Source organism: Xenopus laevis, chromosome 3S (genome assembly GCF_017654675.1).
Source record: "Xenopus laevis strain J_2021 chromosome 3S, Xenopus_laevis_v10.1, whole genome shotgun sequence".
In the NCBI taxonomy this organism is placed as follows: domain Eukaryota; kingdom Metazoa; phylum Chordata; class Amphibia; order Anura; family Pipidae; genus Xenopus; species Xenopus laevis.
The window spans coordinates 95,333,083-95,345,707 of record NC_054376.1 but is presented as its reverse complement, the minus strand read 5'-3'; the positions used below and the strand labels follow the sequence as shown (position 1 = coordinate 95,345,707).

The 12,625-nt window shown below is 40.2% G+C and overlaps 1 protein-coding gene across 1 annotated transcript in view; it reads left to right on the top strand.

The window, feature by feature from the left end:
• Nucleotides 1-3,509: 3,509 nt before the first annotated feature.
• The window catches only part of ppm1h.S (protein phosphatase, Mg2+/Mn2+ dependent 1H S homeolog), a 99,774-nt gene continuing 90,658 nt past the window's right edge, over nucleotides 3,510-12,625 (top strand). The window contains exon 1 of the mRNA XM_018256040.2: nucleotides 3,510-4,057. Within this exon, the coding sequence (XP_018111529.1) occupies nucleotides 3,825-4,057 (233 nt within the window). The 5' untranslated portion in view covers nucleotides 3,510-3,824. The remainder of the gene's footprint in view (nucleotides 4,058-12,625) is intronic.

The following is a 12,625-nucleotide window of genomic DNA, read 5'->3' as shown; positions in this document are numbered from 1 at the left end:
TTATTATTTTACTTCTATGAGACTTTAGTATATTTTTAAAATCCAGATGTCTCTGAGTTTATTTAGATATCATGTATAGTAGAATTCTTAATGAATCCAATCAGACCTGGGGGTAACAGAAGAAACAGGCCAGCTTGAATGTATTCGATATATAGACAGATAATCCCTGATCAGTTTAAAGGGGAGGGCATTTTAAGCAGCATTATGCACACAATGTCTTATGTCCTAAATAAATAAATAAATAATAAATAAATTTTATGAATAAATAAATAGATTTGGATAGTGCAGAAGATAATCTTCGTTTGAATTTTGTGGAATGCTGGCGTTCATATATTGTCATTAGTGCACAAAGTAGTTCTGCTCCATAACTACCACCTTAGGTACTTTTACTATAGAGACATGGTCACATATTTAACTGGGAAATTAGCACATAGGGAGAATTTGAGATTAGCAAGGTGTTGGTGTTGTGCATGAAACTAATAATTTTATAGGTTTGGCTTATGCAATTATTTCATCATCATCATCATGGGAGGTTTAATAATACTTTTAAAAACTTTTTTTTAATGTCCATACAGATTGTCTTTTATTTCTACTACTGGCTGGTGGCTGCTGTGACAACTGGGGGTTATTTAATTTACCAATATGCGGAGTTTTGTCTTGGGCGACGAACGCTGGTCGACTTTTCAATAGCGTTACTTCGGCAGTGCAAGCATTTCTTAGCGAAGATGCGCCAGCGTTTGTTTGTGCCTAGCGAAAATTCGTTAGTGATCTTGCGCTTAGGTCAATTTGCATAGGGCAGGTAATTTAAAGTTGTATGGATTTCTTTATTATAAATGGTGCAAATGCTTGAAGTTACCACTTTTCTTATACATGTCCAGGAAACCTTAATAAAGACAAGAGAGTTAATATAATGCCCTACACATGAGCCCACTATAAAATTAATGTTCCATATGTTATGAAATGTCTGGAGAAAACCGGTTACCCAAAAAAAGTTTGTTGGGACTTTTGCAGGCAAGCCTGCTTCAAAAAAGGAAAAGTCGCAAGCGTTTTTGGAACTTTAATGCATTTTTGGCACACAGGATATGATGTAATTGACAGAAGATTGAGGAAGATCTAGCTGCCTTATTGCACTTCACCTGGTCTGAGGTGGCAAAGTCAACTCTGGCGAAAGAGGTAACGTTCAGTAAAATCCACACTTTGCTGTATTTGTGGAGTAACAACTAGGGATGTAGCGAACTGTTCGCCGGCGAACTAGTTCGCGCGAACTTCGACTGTTCGCGTCCGCCGCAAGTTCGCGAACGTCGCGCGACGTTCGCCAATAGGCGTTCGCGTCAAAATCGGTCGCCCATTCGACCATTCGATCGCTAAAATCGAACGATTTTCGTTCGATTCGAACGAAAATCGTTCGATCGAACGATTAAAATCCTTCGATCGTTCGAATCGAACGATTTTCGGATGATCGAAGTTCGCGAACAGTTCGCGAACAGTTCGCAAATTTTGCCGGTGTTCGCGAACGGCGTTCGCGAACACATCGGCGGCGGTTCGCTACATCCCTAGTAACAACCTTTCGTCAGAGCGAATAGTCGTGCAAACGAACGCTAGCGACAGTCTCTTTCGCTAGCGAATTGGCGCTTGTTAGTGAATTGGCGATGTCCCTGCGGGTGGCAACGCTGGTGAATTGTGAATCTTTAGTGAATCTACCCCCTGGTTAGGTAGGGTATATAGGGAAGTAGTTCACTATTGTCATTGTTTCATGGTCCCCAGTTGGCAGATGCCAGTCTGCTGTCACCTGATGCATCAGAGCCCCTTGAACTCACCTCCAATGCATGCACCAGGGTAAAGACAGGGCCCGATTCACTGGTCTACACAAAAAGTGTTTTTATAAAAAAACTGAAATTTGGATTTGTTTACCTTAACTCATGACTAAAACTGTTACAAACAGCTGCCTGGGTTCAAGGAAAACAAAATTATATGCAAAAATTTCTGATAAATATACTAGAACGTTTATTTAATCACATGCAACGTCCAGCGTTTGGTCACTCAAGGACTTGTGTATCCACAAACAGTGACAAACCACCTTGCCTATGGAACGCATTTTAGGACATCCTCCGTAAAATTCCTGTCCTATGGCTTAGGAATGCTGCATCTGGTGCTTTTACCGTCACTCCTCCTCCAAATCTGCAGTCATACCTCCATCCTCTACCCTCCCTCCTCAGCCGTCAGCCATACGAACTCTGCCCTCAGCCCTCTGTCTTCATCCCTCAGTCCTCCGCCCTCAGCCCTCCGTCTTCCTCCCTCAGTCCTCCGCCCTCAGCCTTTTGCTCTCCCTGCTCAGCGCTCTACCCTCTATCCTCAGCACTCAGCCTTCCGCTTTACCTGTTCAACCCTCACACTTCGCCCTCCGCTCTCCCCACTCATAACTCATCTGTCAGTCTTCTCTCTAAGCTTTCAGTCAGAGAAAGCGGAAATGTGTTTAAAACATCTCTATAATAATACTGGCGAAGTGCGGAGTGATGAAGAGGTAAAGTGGAAGGCTGAGTGCTGAGGGTAGAGGGAGGGAAGAGGGTGGAAGGCAGAGGACTGAGGGTAGAGTTCGTATGGCTAACGGCTGAGAAGGGAGGGTAGAGGATGGAGGTATGAATGCAGATTTGGAAGATGAGTGACTGAAAAAGCACCCGATACGGGATTCCTAAGCTGTAGGACATCGCATGAAGGACAGGTATTTTGCAGGTCGATGTCCTAAAATGCGTTCCGTACTTGCCGCCCTAATAAGCCAACAAAAGCTTGCCACAGTCAAGTAATAAACAAACTGCTATCAAGCATTAGACATACTAAAAATACAGCATGACAATTAAGACAACTCCTCTTTAGTATCACTGTGTGTTGCCAAGGCAACCTATATACACTGAGTCCAGGGAAGTACATCAGGTATTTCCCAGAAGCCTCCATTACAAGTACCCATTCTCGGATTGTTTCCCCAGTGCACTGGCCAAACCGGTGCCAGATTAGTGTAGCATATCCAGCCTATTCACGCCAGGCACAAACACAGTGGAAATTAACATAAGGTATTTTTAAGGTATAACGGTAAGGTCATGCTGCAGTGACTGAAACATTGACTGTGCAAAGAGTGCAGAACTATTTTGCTTGTATAGATTGGTTGGGACACGCCGCTTAACCCACTGACCGGCAGGTTAAGCAGGTAGGAAGCGATACCCCTATATGTAATACAAGGCACTAAGTTTGCCCAGGAGGAGTAACCCATAACAACCAATAAGATGTTTGCTTTTAAACAGGTGACTAGTAAATGCTACCTGCTGATTGGTTGCTATGGGTTACTGCACCTGGGCAAAATTTGTGCCTTTTATTACATAACCCAATTTGGCTCCTTTCACTATGAAGATTTTCATTCATCCAGGTCATGGAATATCTAGTATAGGTAAATCTAAAAAAAAAACAAAAAAACAACTGGACTTGCTTAGTAATCATTGAAGACGTTTCACTACTCATTTGAGCAGCTTCTTCAGTCCGGCTTTGGCTCCTTTACAAGAGACAAAACACGTCCTTGCCGGTCACATGGCCATATGCCAGTCACATGATCAAAGGTTTCGCTCTAAGATCACACAGAGAGCTGGGAGGCTGCAGGGCAGGAGCGTAGATCTGACACACTCTGCCTGATATTTGCTAGCCTGATCCATGCAGCGATTTGCATGCGGGGAGGGGGAAGGGAGATCAGCTGGAGCGAGCCGACTGGCTGCAAGTAGCAGTGACATCCCTCTGCTTTGCTGCTTATTGAATGCTTTTACCAGCAGTTATCAGCGTGTAATATGTTCACTAGAGTCAAATCTGCTCTGGTCAGTTTCATGGGAGGCATCATGGCTGGCAACTCTGGCTTGGATCATGCCAACAGCTCTGATATGCCGGTCAGGTTTTCATACACTAGACCTGAGTTCCTTGGTCTGTCCCAGGATGAGATTGAGTGCTCGGCCGATCACATCGCTAGACCCATCATCATCCTAAAGGAAACACAGAGGTTACCATGGAGCACCGGCTATGCGGAGTGAGTACTGAGCAATTACCCCATCATCCTGAAATCTCTAGCTTTCTTCTTCCCAAGGTCACAGCATACTACTGTCTGTGCCTCTGCTTCTTCCAACTTTTATAGGACTACAACTCCCAACATTCCCTGTCATGCAGCTCTTAATAATGAATATTGACAGCTGAAGCTTAACAATAGCTACATGGACTATGGGCTAGAATTGCTGGCTGCTAGTTGTACTGTCACAGGGCTTTGGTATTGTGGGCATGCATAAAGGAAACAAGAAAATACAATGTTGACAGCTGTTGTTTTTTACTTTTTAAAAATATTTTAGCAGGTATTTGGTTACGTTCATCCTGGGTTATTTTCCCTTTAACTTGGGGTAACTGTCATTCTTGACATTTTTACTCTTTGTGTTCCCCAAAGGGTTGGCATGTGGGATTTCAGGATAAGGTTCTCTTTATTACTCAAAGTTTTTAAAGGTCAACAGTCAAGAAGAAGTCATTTTACTTTTTTTTGGGCAAAGATCAATATTTGGGATTTGAAACAAATGATGTGGCTACTGTCTAGAGAGCAGACTGGGGCTGATTTACTAATAGAGGTGCTAAATTGCATCAGTACAGTTTCCAATTGCAAGCAATCAGCAGGTGGCTGCAAGTTAAGGTGGCCATACACGGGCCAATAAAAGTTGCCAACAGACCGAGTCGGCAGCTTATTGGCCCGTGTATGGGGACCTCCAACGAGCTTCCCCGATCGATATCTGGCCGAAAGTCGGCCAGATGTCGATCGGACGGGACTAAAAATCCCGTCGGATCGCGGCCGCATCTGTTCAAGTGCAGTGATTATCCAGCTCTTATTATCAACATACTGTCCATTTATCTTTTGGAGAATAAACCTGTGTATATCTGTATATCTGTTTCCAGTAGAAGCTGAGTGTGCAGTAAAAACAGCAAATGTCAAATGGAATCAGATAGAGCCATGGACACATACCCTTAATATTGTCGTGAGCAGCCTTGTGATTGAGAGCCCAGGAAGGCTTGTTATTGACTGCGCCCTGCCGTCTGTCCTCCCCTTCCATCTATGCTGCAGGCCATGTGTAAACCCAGAAGTAGAAATGAATGACTGACCTATGCGTGTATATATCTACAGTACATATATAAGGAACCTCCTATGCAAGCAAAAACTGTATATTGGTAATGCAAACATGAGCATTGAGATATGTTAAATAAAGCAACTTTTTTTATTGTCCATCAACATAGTATACAGCGTTCTGCATCCCTTGCCAGGATGCCCATGAAGAAGCCGTGGTATTGGTGAAACGCGTTGGGCAGCATAGGTGTACTGTTGGTGAATACCTCCCATTCGCTCCCTACGTAGACAGGCAGAAATCACTGGGGACGAATGGAAGGGAGGGGAAGGGAAGGGTGGTCATGATCACAGATTCCCGCGTTTGAGCTGTGTTTGGTACTGTTTTAGATTGGCTAAGTCCTGACCATTTGTTAACCATTTTAGGTTAAAACAGATGGTGAGAAGAAAGTGCCCTAATGTTCCTTTACTGAGAAGGGTGATGGCCTTGTTTGGGAACACAGAAAAGGGATGATTTAATTATTGACACCCTTATTACCTAATTAATTTTTGAAGTAATAACAGTAATGAAATGTGGTTATAACTGCTAAACTAGACCGCCGTTTCACCTTTTGTGTTTTTATTAAGTGTAATTTTATGGATACGGTCCAGCACTACTTATGAGTTAATATAGTAGTGGGTCTATTGTACTTGGCAGCGTAGTTTTATTGCACTACTATTAAAAGTTAAGTTTTAACATAAGTGTGTCTAGCACCTGAACTAGTTAACTGGAGGTGCAGACAGGGGAGATGCAAATGCAACATTATATATGTCTCTGTAGCACTTCATTTGCACATATTCTTTGATACATTTATCTTAACCTGCAGGTGATTTAAACCTAAGCTCTAATAGCTGTGATAGGATTTGATAGTAGAGTTAAATGTATAAACAGATGTATGTATAGGCTATCATCTCTGCTTACTTGTTATGAAAGCAGAATAACCGCAAGGATATGCACCAAACCCAGCTGATCACGGTTTGGACAAATCCTCTTCTATGGATTCGGGTGAATATCAAACCAAATCCGAACCCTTTTTGTGCCCAGAAATTGACAGCACGTGGCAAAAATTACTGATGTGCAAGCACATTGTTTGTGTTTTGTAGGGCTTGGATTTGGTTCGGCCAGCCTACTGGATTTTTCCGAAAAGGGCTCGGATACAACCAAATACCGTATTCTGTGCATCCCTAGAACAAACATTTTACTTTCCGGCTTATTATAGCTGATATTCAGCTTGAAAAAGAAACTAAAATATTCTGTAAGCTTGCTGTGATTATCTTAGTTAGCCAATTAAGGTGTCCCTTTTTGTTATCTTTTTGCCCATTGAATAGCTAACATGTTACAACAACTTTATCCTGCTTATTATACACATTATTGTACAGAAGCCATTTTGCTTCATGCTATGACCTTTATCATTGAAACATCAAGGTTCTGTACAATAACGTGTGTAAATAAAATCATTATATCATTAAGGGAGTGCTGGTTCTGTAACGAATGTTTCCACGTTGACTATATGCTTATCTTTTGGAAAAGTTCAGCATTTGTGGAGCTTTAACTTTTCCTTTACAATGTGGCTAGGGTAGCCGCCTTTTTTGGACAATATTTTGGTTATATTTCCAGCCTATTAACATTGACATCAAGTATCATGGACCACTAAAATGTTGCAGTTTGCTCCAGCCACTTGGGAGTCCAAACACACATCAATATGGTCAAACCTTTTCTCTGCGTTTAAGCTTAATTTCTAAACTGCAGTATAACTATGCACACCTAAGCAGGTCGTTTAGGCAAACCTGTGGCAAACAAGCAGAAAAATGGTTATATTTGCTGGTCAGATGTTTGAAAACAAATGTGACATAGTACCGCACTCAATGGGAAAATCTAAATTTATTTACCTGGTTACATGGGTTACATGTTCTCCCTACACACTGCATTGAAGTTCCTAAACCTGACTGTTTTGTCAACCTGATTGTCCCTTCTCAACTTGTTAGTTAGAGTTTCTAATGCTAACAGACTCCTGCTGCACAGAAATGGCAGCCCTCTCATAGGGAAAATAGGGGGTAAGAAAGGTAATGTAAAAGCATCAGGTAGATACTTTTATGGCAAAATTATAAATATCATTCAAAGATAATGTTTTGATGATATTAAAAAAGTTTATTTTCTGGTGTCAGTATCTTTTTAAAGGAGAAGGAAAGGCATCCTGCACTAGGGGAGTGCCAAATTTTAGGCACCCCCAAGTGATTGTATTGACTTACCTGCAACCGGGCCTGTGCTTCAGCAGAAAACTGCACTGGCCCAGGGTTATACCAGTGAGCACCACAGAGAGATTCTCTTCCATCTTCCACTTTCTTTGCGCAAGCCAAACTTTAACTAAAAAGTTGGCTATGTCGTTCAACTGCGCATGCGTTTGCCCAGGGAAATTTGAAGCAATAAGAAGCCGGAAGAGAATTGCACCGTGGTGCTCACTGGAATTACCCCGGTCCAATGCAGTTTTCTGCTGATAGGAGCACCGGCCCGTGGTTTCAGGTAAGTCAATACAATCACTTGGGGGTGCCTAACACTTGGCACCCCCAAGTGCAGGATGCCTTTCCTTCTCCTTTAAAGATAGAGGTATTCATGGTAAGATGAGTAGGACACCATTAATACTCTTCTGGCCAATTGTTGATACTCACTATAGAATTCTGTATCCTGTTCATTAATAGTGGATTAAACAAATGTAAAAATCTAGAAGCTGGCCTTCAGACAGGAATAATTAAAAAGGGCAACATTTTTTATAATCCCTTCTTAATTTGGCTTAGCTTTAAAAATAAGTAGGCATGTCAAATACCTTACGAGAACAAAGAAAGCTTCAATCACTTACCTGCTCCTGAAAACTGCACTGGCTTGGGTTACTTCTGTGTGAGCACAACCAATTGATCTTTTTTTCGGCATCTTCTTTCTTCAAAATCCTGGGGCCAATGCATGTGCAGTAGAGTGAAAAAGTTTGGCTTTCCATTTCTCCTTTTTTTTTATGGGACAGTCCCGATTTTGACAGCTCAACCCGCAGTCCTGGATTGTGAAATGTCCCGACATTCTCTTTGATCTCCTGCATTGAAAAGTCAGAAAAAGAGCGGCAGAGAGCCCAGAATGACAGGTGCACTTAGATACATTTGTAACAATTTAAGATAAGCAAAGAAACAATTGTAACTATTTAAGATAAGCAGGTCTCTCGGGGAAATTGTGGCTTGTAGTTTAAAGGGCAATTCACCTTAATTCACCTGTAATAACATATAAAACCTGAACCCTAAAAATGTGTTCAAGCTCTCCATAACCTGCCAAATTTTGTAAAATGGATGTGGTATTTAGGGGGTGTGGCCATAAAATGGGTGTGGTCCAAAAATGTTCGCCGTGCTGCACGGGGCAAATGTTTTTGTCCCTCTTTCTATTTTCCAAATGTTGGGAGGTATGGAAGGTGAGTTTTATTATTTTTATATCACTTCCCGTTAAGTCTCTTGCTTAGTTCCCCACATTGATTTGCCGTTCTTTTCTAGTTTGCTAGTCCTGCTTCTGCAAGGATAAGGATAAGTCTGGATCAACTAGCAGTTAGGCAGTTAATAAAAACAAAAAACTAAAAGGTTGAACTTGATGGACGTGTGTCTTTTTTTCAACCTTACTTACTATGTTACTATGTAAGTCAAAAAGACGTTCCATGACTATACAAAAACAGAAGGCCGTAGGCTAAGTGCTTTTAAATAGGTCATGGAATTCAGAGTTAATGTTAATTATTTACATACAGTTTTTAAATAGCGCTCCTACGTTACAAAAGTATGTGAGCTGTGATGAGCTTGCTGGGTTTTGCCAGTAAATGTATTTCCTACTTATTATCTTTCACACCTTAACCCAAAGTTACTATATATGATTTACTTTTGGCCCCATTGGAAACCTTGCAGACACCATGGTTAGAAACATATATTGCGCATGAAAAGGCTTTACAAATCCAATATTGCACAAAACATTTAGTGGCTGTATATTTTAATAGCCAAAATAAGGCATCTTGGTTGTGCAAATTAACAACAAGGGAAACCTGTATATGAAAATTAAGATGTTACCAACTGCAGAATTTGTTTTCAAATTCCCAGTTACACAATTTGCATTAAAATGACGGCTTTTATTGTACAAGACTCTCAGCATTGTTATTTGTTCCAAACGTTTATATTCTTGATACTTTTCCTTTGCACTAATAAAGCTCACTTTTTGTTTAATGCTGAAAGCTGCTGAAACTGGATATTCAGGCACTTCACATACTTAAAAACATGCAGTACTTAACACATTTCATTTCTGGCTCAGGTTGCGAAATGCTTATGAATTGTGTAACCTGTTGGGTTTTCTTACATATTCCTTACACCCTCCTCCTGAGCCAGGTATATAGTTACGTTCTAAAATATCCTATTTTTGAAAACTTAAATATTAGGAGATATTAAGGGGGTTATTTCTCAAAGTCCAAATGTATCTAATTTTTTTCTGAAATATACTCTGACCCAATCCGCACAGGTTATTTCCCCTTATTTATCAATATAAAATTTCTAGTTGGTGAAAAAACTCGAAAAAATCATCTGAATCGTGCAAATTTTTTGGATTTTCTGCCTGAAAAATCAGATTTTTTTTGGATTTTTGCCTGAAAAACAAAAAATCTTCGGATTTTTGCATGAAACCCAGCACAGATCAGAATATCTTCTACCATTGACTTATATACAACCTCGGCAGGTCTGAGATGCCGGATTTTCGGATTCTGACTTTTTCCATCCTTGGGGTATAATAAATCCTGAAAAATTTGATTTTTTTTTTCAGGTTTTTGGTATTCGGACTTTAATAAATAACCCCCTAACTCTCAACAAAATATTTGTAACCTGCCTTGCAAAATAACCAAAACGGAACATAATGACCTGTATATCGCTACTTGCTGTCAGCAGTGCTGTATTGGTGAGGAGTGGGTTGGAGATATCACGTGGTTATTCTACCTTCTGTCCCCAAACGTGTGTGTTATTTAGACATGAAAGTTTGGAATCATCGCCAGGTGCAGACTGTAAAGGAGCCCTGTACTTTCCATTTACTCTGTTGGAGGTGGTAAGGACAGGGCTGCTTAGTGCCTGCCCTCTCTGCACTCTGATCCTCATCCTGGAAGATCTGACAGCTTTTTAAATCATTATTATTTTATTCTACATAAGAACCATTTATCATAGTTAATGGTGCTTAGTGATGTCATCAGTTATAATTGTTGGTTATTGTCATTGGGTTGCATTGTGACTATTAAGATGCATTTGTTATAAATAAAATGTACCCCTTGGCTGTATTCTATAATGATTTTATGATGTCTTGACCTTAAATGACCTGTATAAATGTATTTGTCCTGTAGCCTTACTCCTTTCTTTGGCCAGAAAACTGCTTGACGACTTTTGGCCTGTGATCCAATTGATATCTGGCCAAAAAGAACAACCTTCTTAAAATGTTTTATTATTTGATTAAACTGAGTTTATTGGATATGGTCTTTCCATAATTCTGTGCTTTTTTGGATAACAGGTTTCCAGTTAACGGATCCATACATATTTCAAAACTGCTGTAAAGTTATTTCCTTTGCCTTTCCAAGCTTACAGCTAAGGAGTTAATAAACAATTCCTGTATGTTTCTGGACTCTGTTTACAGTGTGATGAATCCTGTGTAGGACAATCACTATAGTCCTGTTAGGTATTCAAAGTCCTGCAGTAATGTAAACATGGGTTTTGGCACTGGGATCATTGTAGCAAAAATTTTAGTCACAGAGTATGAAAGACCTACTGTTTTTGTGTCTCCTTTTAGTCTCCTTTTTCATGGAATACCCTATAAAGGCTAAAGCTCCCACTGGGTTTTAAAGCACAGCCTGGGCTGTTGCTGCATTCCCTCTCCTTCCCTCCTTCCCTGACCCTGGTCGCAGTAATGTGCCGGCATCAGAGAAGAATTTATGGCTGGGGGGCCCGTTGATTGGTGTGGGGGGTCCCTGAGGTTTCAGGCCCGGTGCCCTGGGCCAACTAGTCTGACGCTGATGACGTGTAAATCAAAATTTGCTGAAAAAAGGTGTATAAAGCTGTGTAAAATAAATGGCAAATTTATCAAATGCAAATGCCAGACATGCTGCCTTTATTTTACAAAATGAACCAGTTAATAGTGCTGCTCCAGCAGAATTCTGCACTGAAATCCATTTCTCAAAAGAGCAAACAGATTTTTTTATATTCAATTTTGAAATCTGACATGGGGCTAGACATTTTGTCAATTTCCCAGCTGCCCCAAGTCATGTGACTTGTGCTCTGATAAACTTCAATCACTCTTTACTGCTGTACTGCAAGTTGGAGTGATATCACCCCCTCCCTTTTCCCCCCAGCAGCCAAACAAAAGAACAATGGGAAGGTAACCAGATAACAGCTCCCTAACACAAGATAACAGCTGCCTGGTCGATCTAACACTCAATAGTAAAAACCTATGAGACACATTCAGTTACATTGAGAAGGAAAAACAGCAGCCTGCCAGAAAGCACTTCTCTCCTGAAGTGCAGGCACAAGTCACATGACATGGGGCAGCTGGGTAATTGACAAAATGTCTAGCCCCATATCAGATTTCAAAATTGAATATAAAAAAATCTGTTTGCTCTTTTGAGAAATGGATTTCAGTGCAGAATTCTGCTGGAGTAGCACTATTAACTGATTCATTTTGAAAAAAATTTTTTTCCCATGACAGTATCCCTTTAATGATAATCCCTTGGACTCTGAGACTGCACTTGCAGATCATGCCATCATTAACTCTCGGAAAATTGTCAGTGTTTCTGAATAAAATATTTTCCCTTTGCCAAATGGCTTTTAGAGAGTTCTAGAACTGAGGCTGTAATATTGTTACATTAGAGACAATCTCCTGCTTTTGTTATTTGGCAGAGTTCATTTCTTCTGTTATGATGTGGGCACTTTGTTTTAATACAGAAAAAGAGGATTTAGCACAACAAGCATAGTAGAGCATCAGATGGAAACTTTCATAATTACTGCTAAATTACCCCTTTTTTTAGTCACCATTTTGTCAGTTTGTTTTAAATTATGCTTTATACATAATAATGTATATGTGTATTGAAGTATAAAGGTATTATTGTAACTTAAATCAGTCTTTTCATTTGTTATATATGTAATATCACATCATATTTATTAAGAGGATTTGCTTTACGTTCATTTGAATATGCTCAGCCCAGTACTATGCATATTTGGGGGAGTGTCATAGTGTTCCTGGTCATCGTCTGGGTGAAACCAGGGATCAGGTTGTGTTCTAATTTGTCCCTCATTTGATTATTAAAATGTTGGGAGGTACGTCTTGAAGTACCACAGGACATATAGTCTAAATTCACTATTAAATTCTATGTTTTGCATAAATATCATAGACATTCATTTTTTTTTTAAATTTAGAAAAATTACTGTATGTTG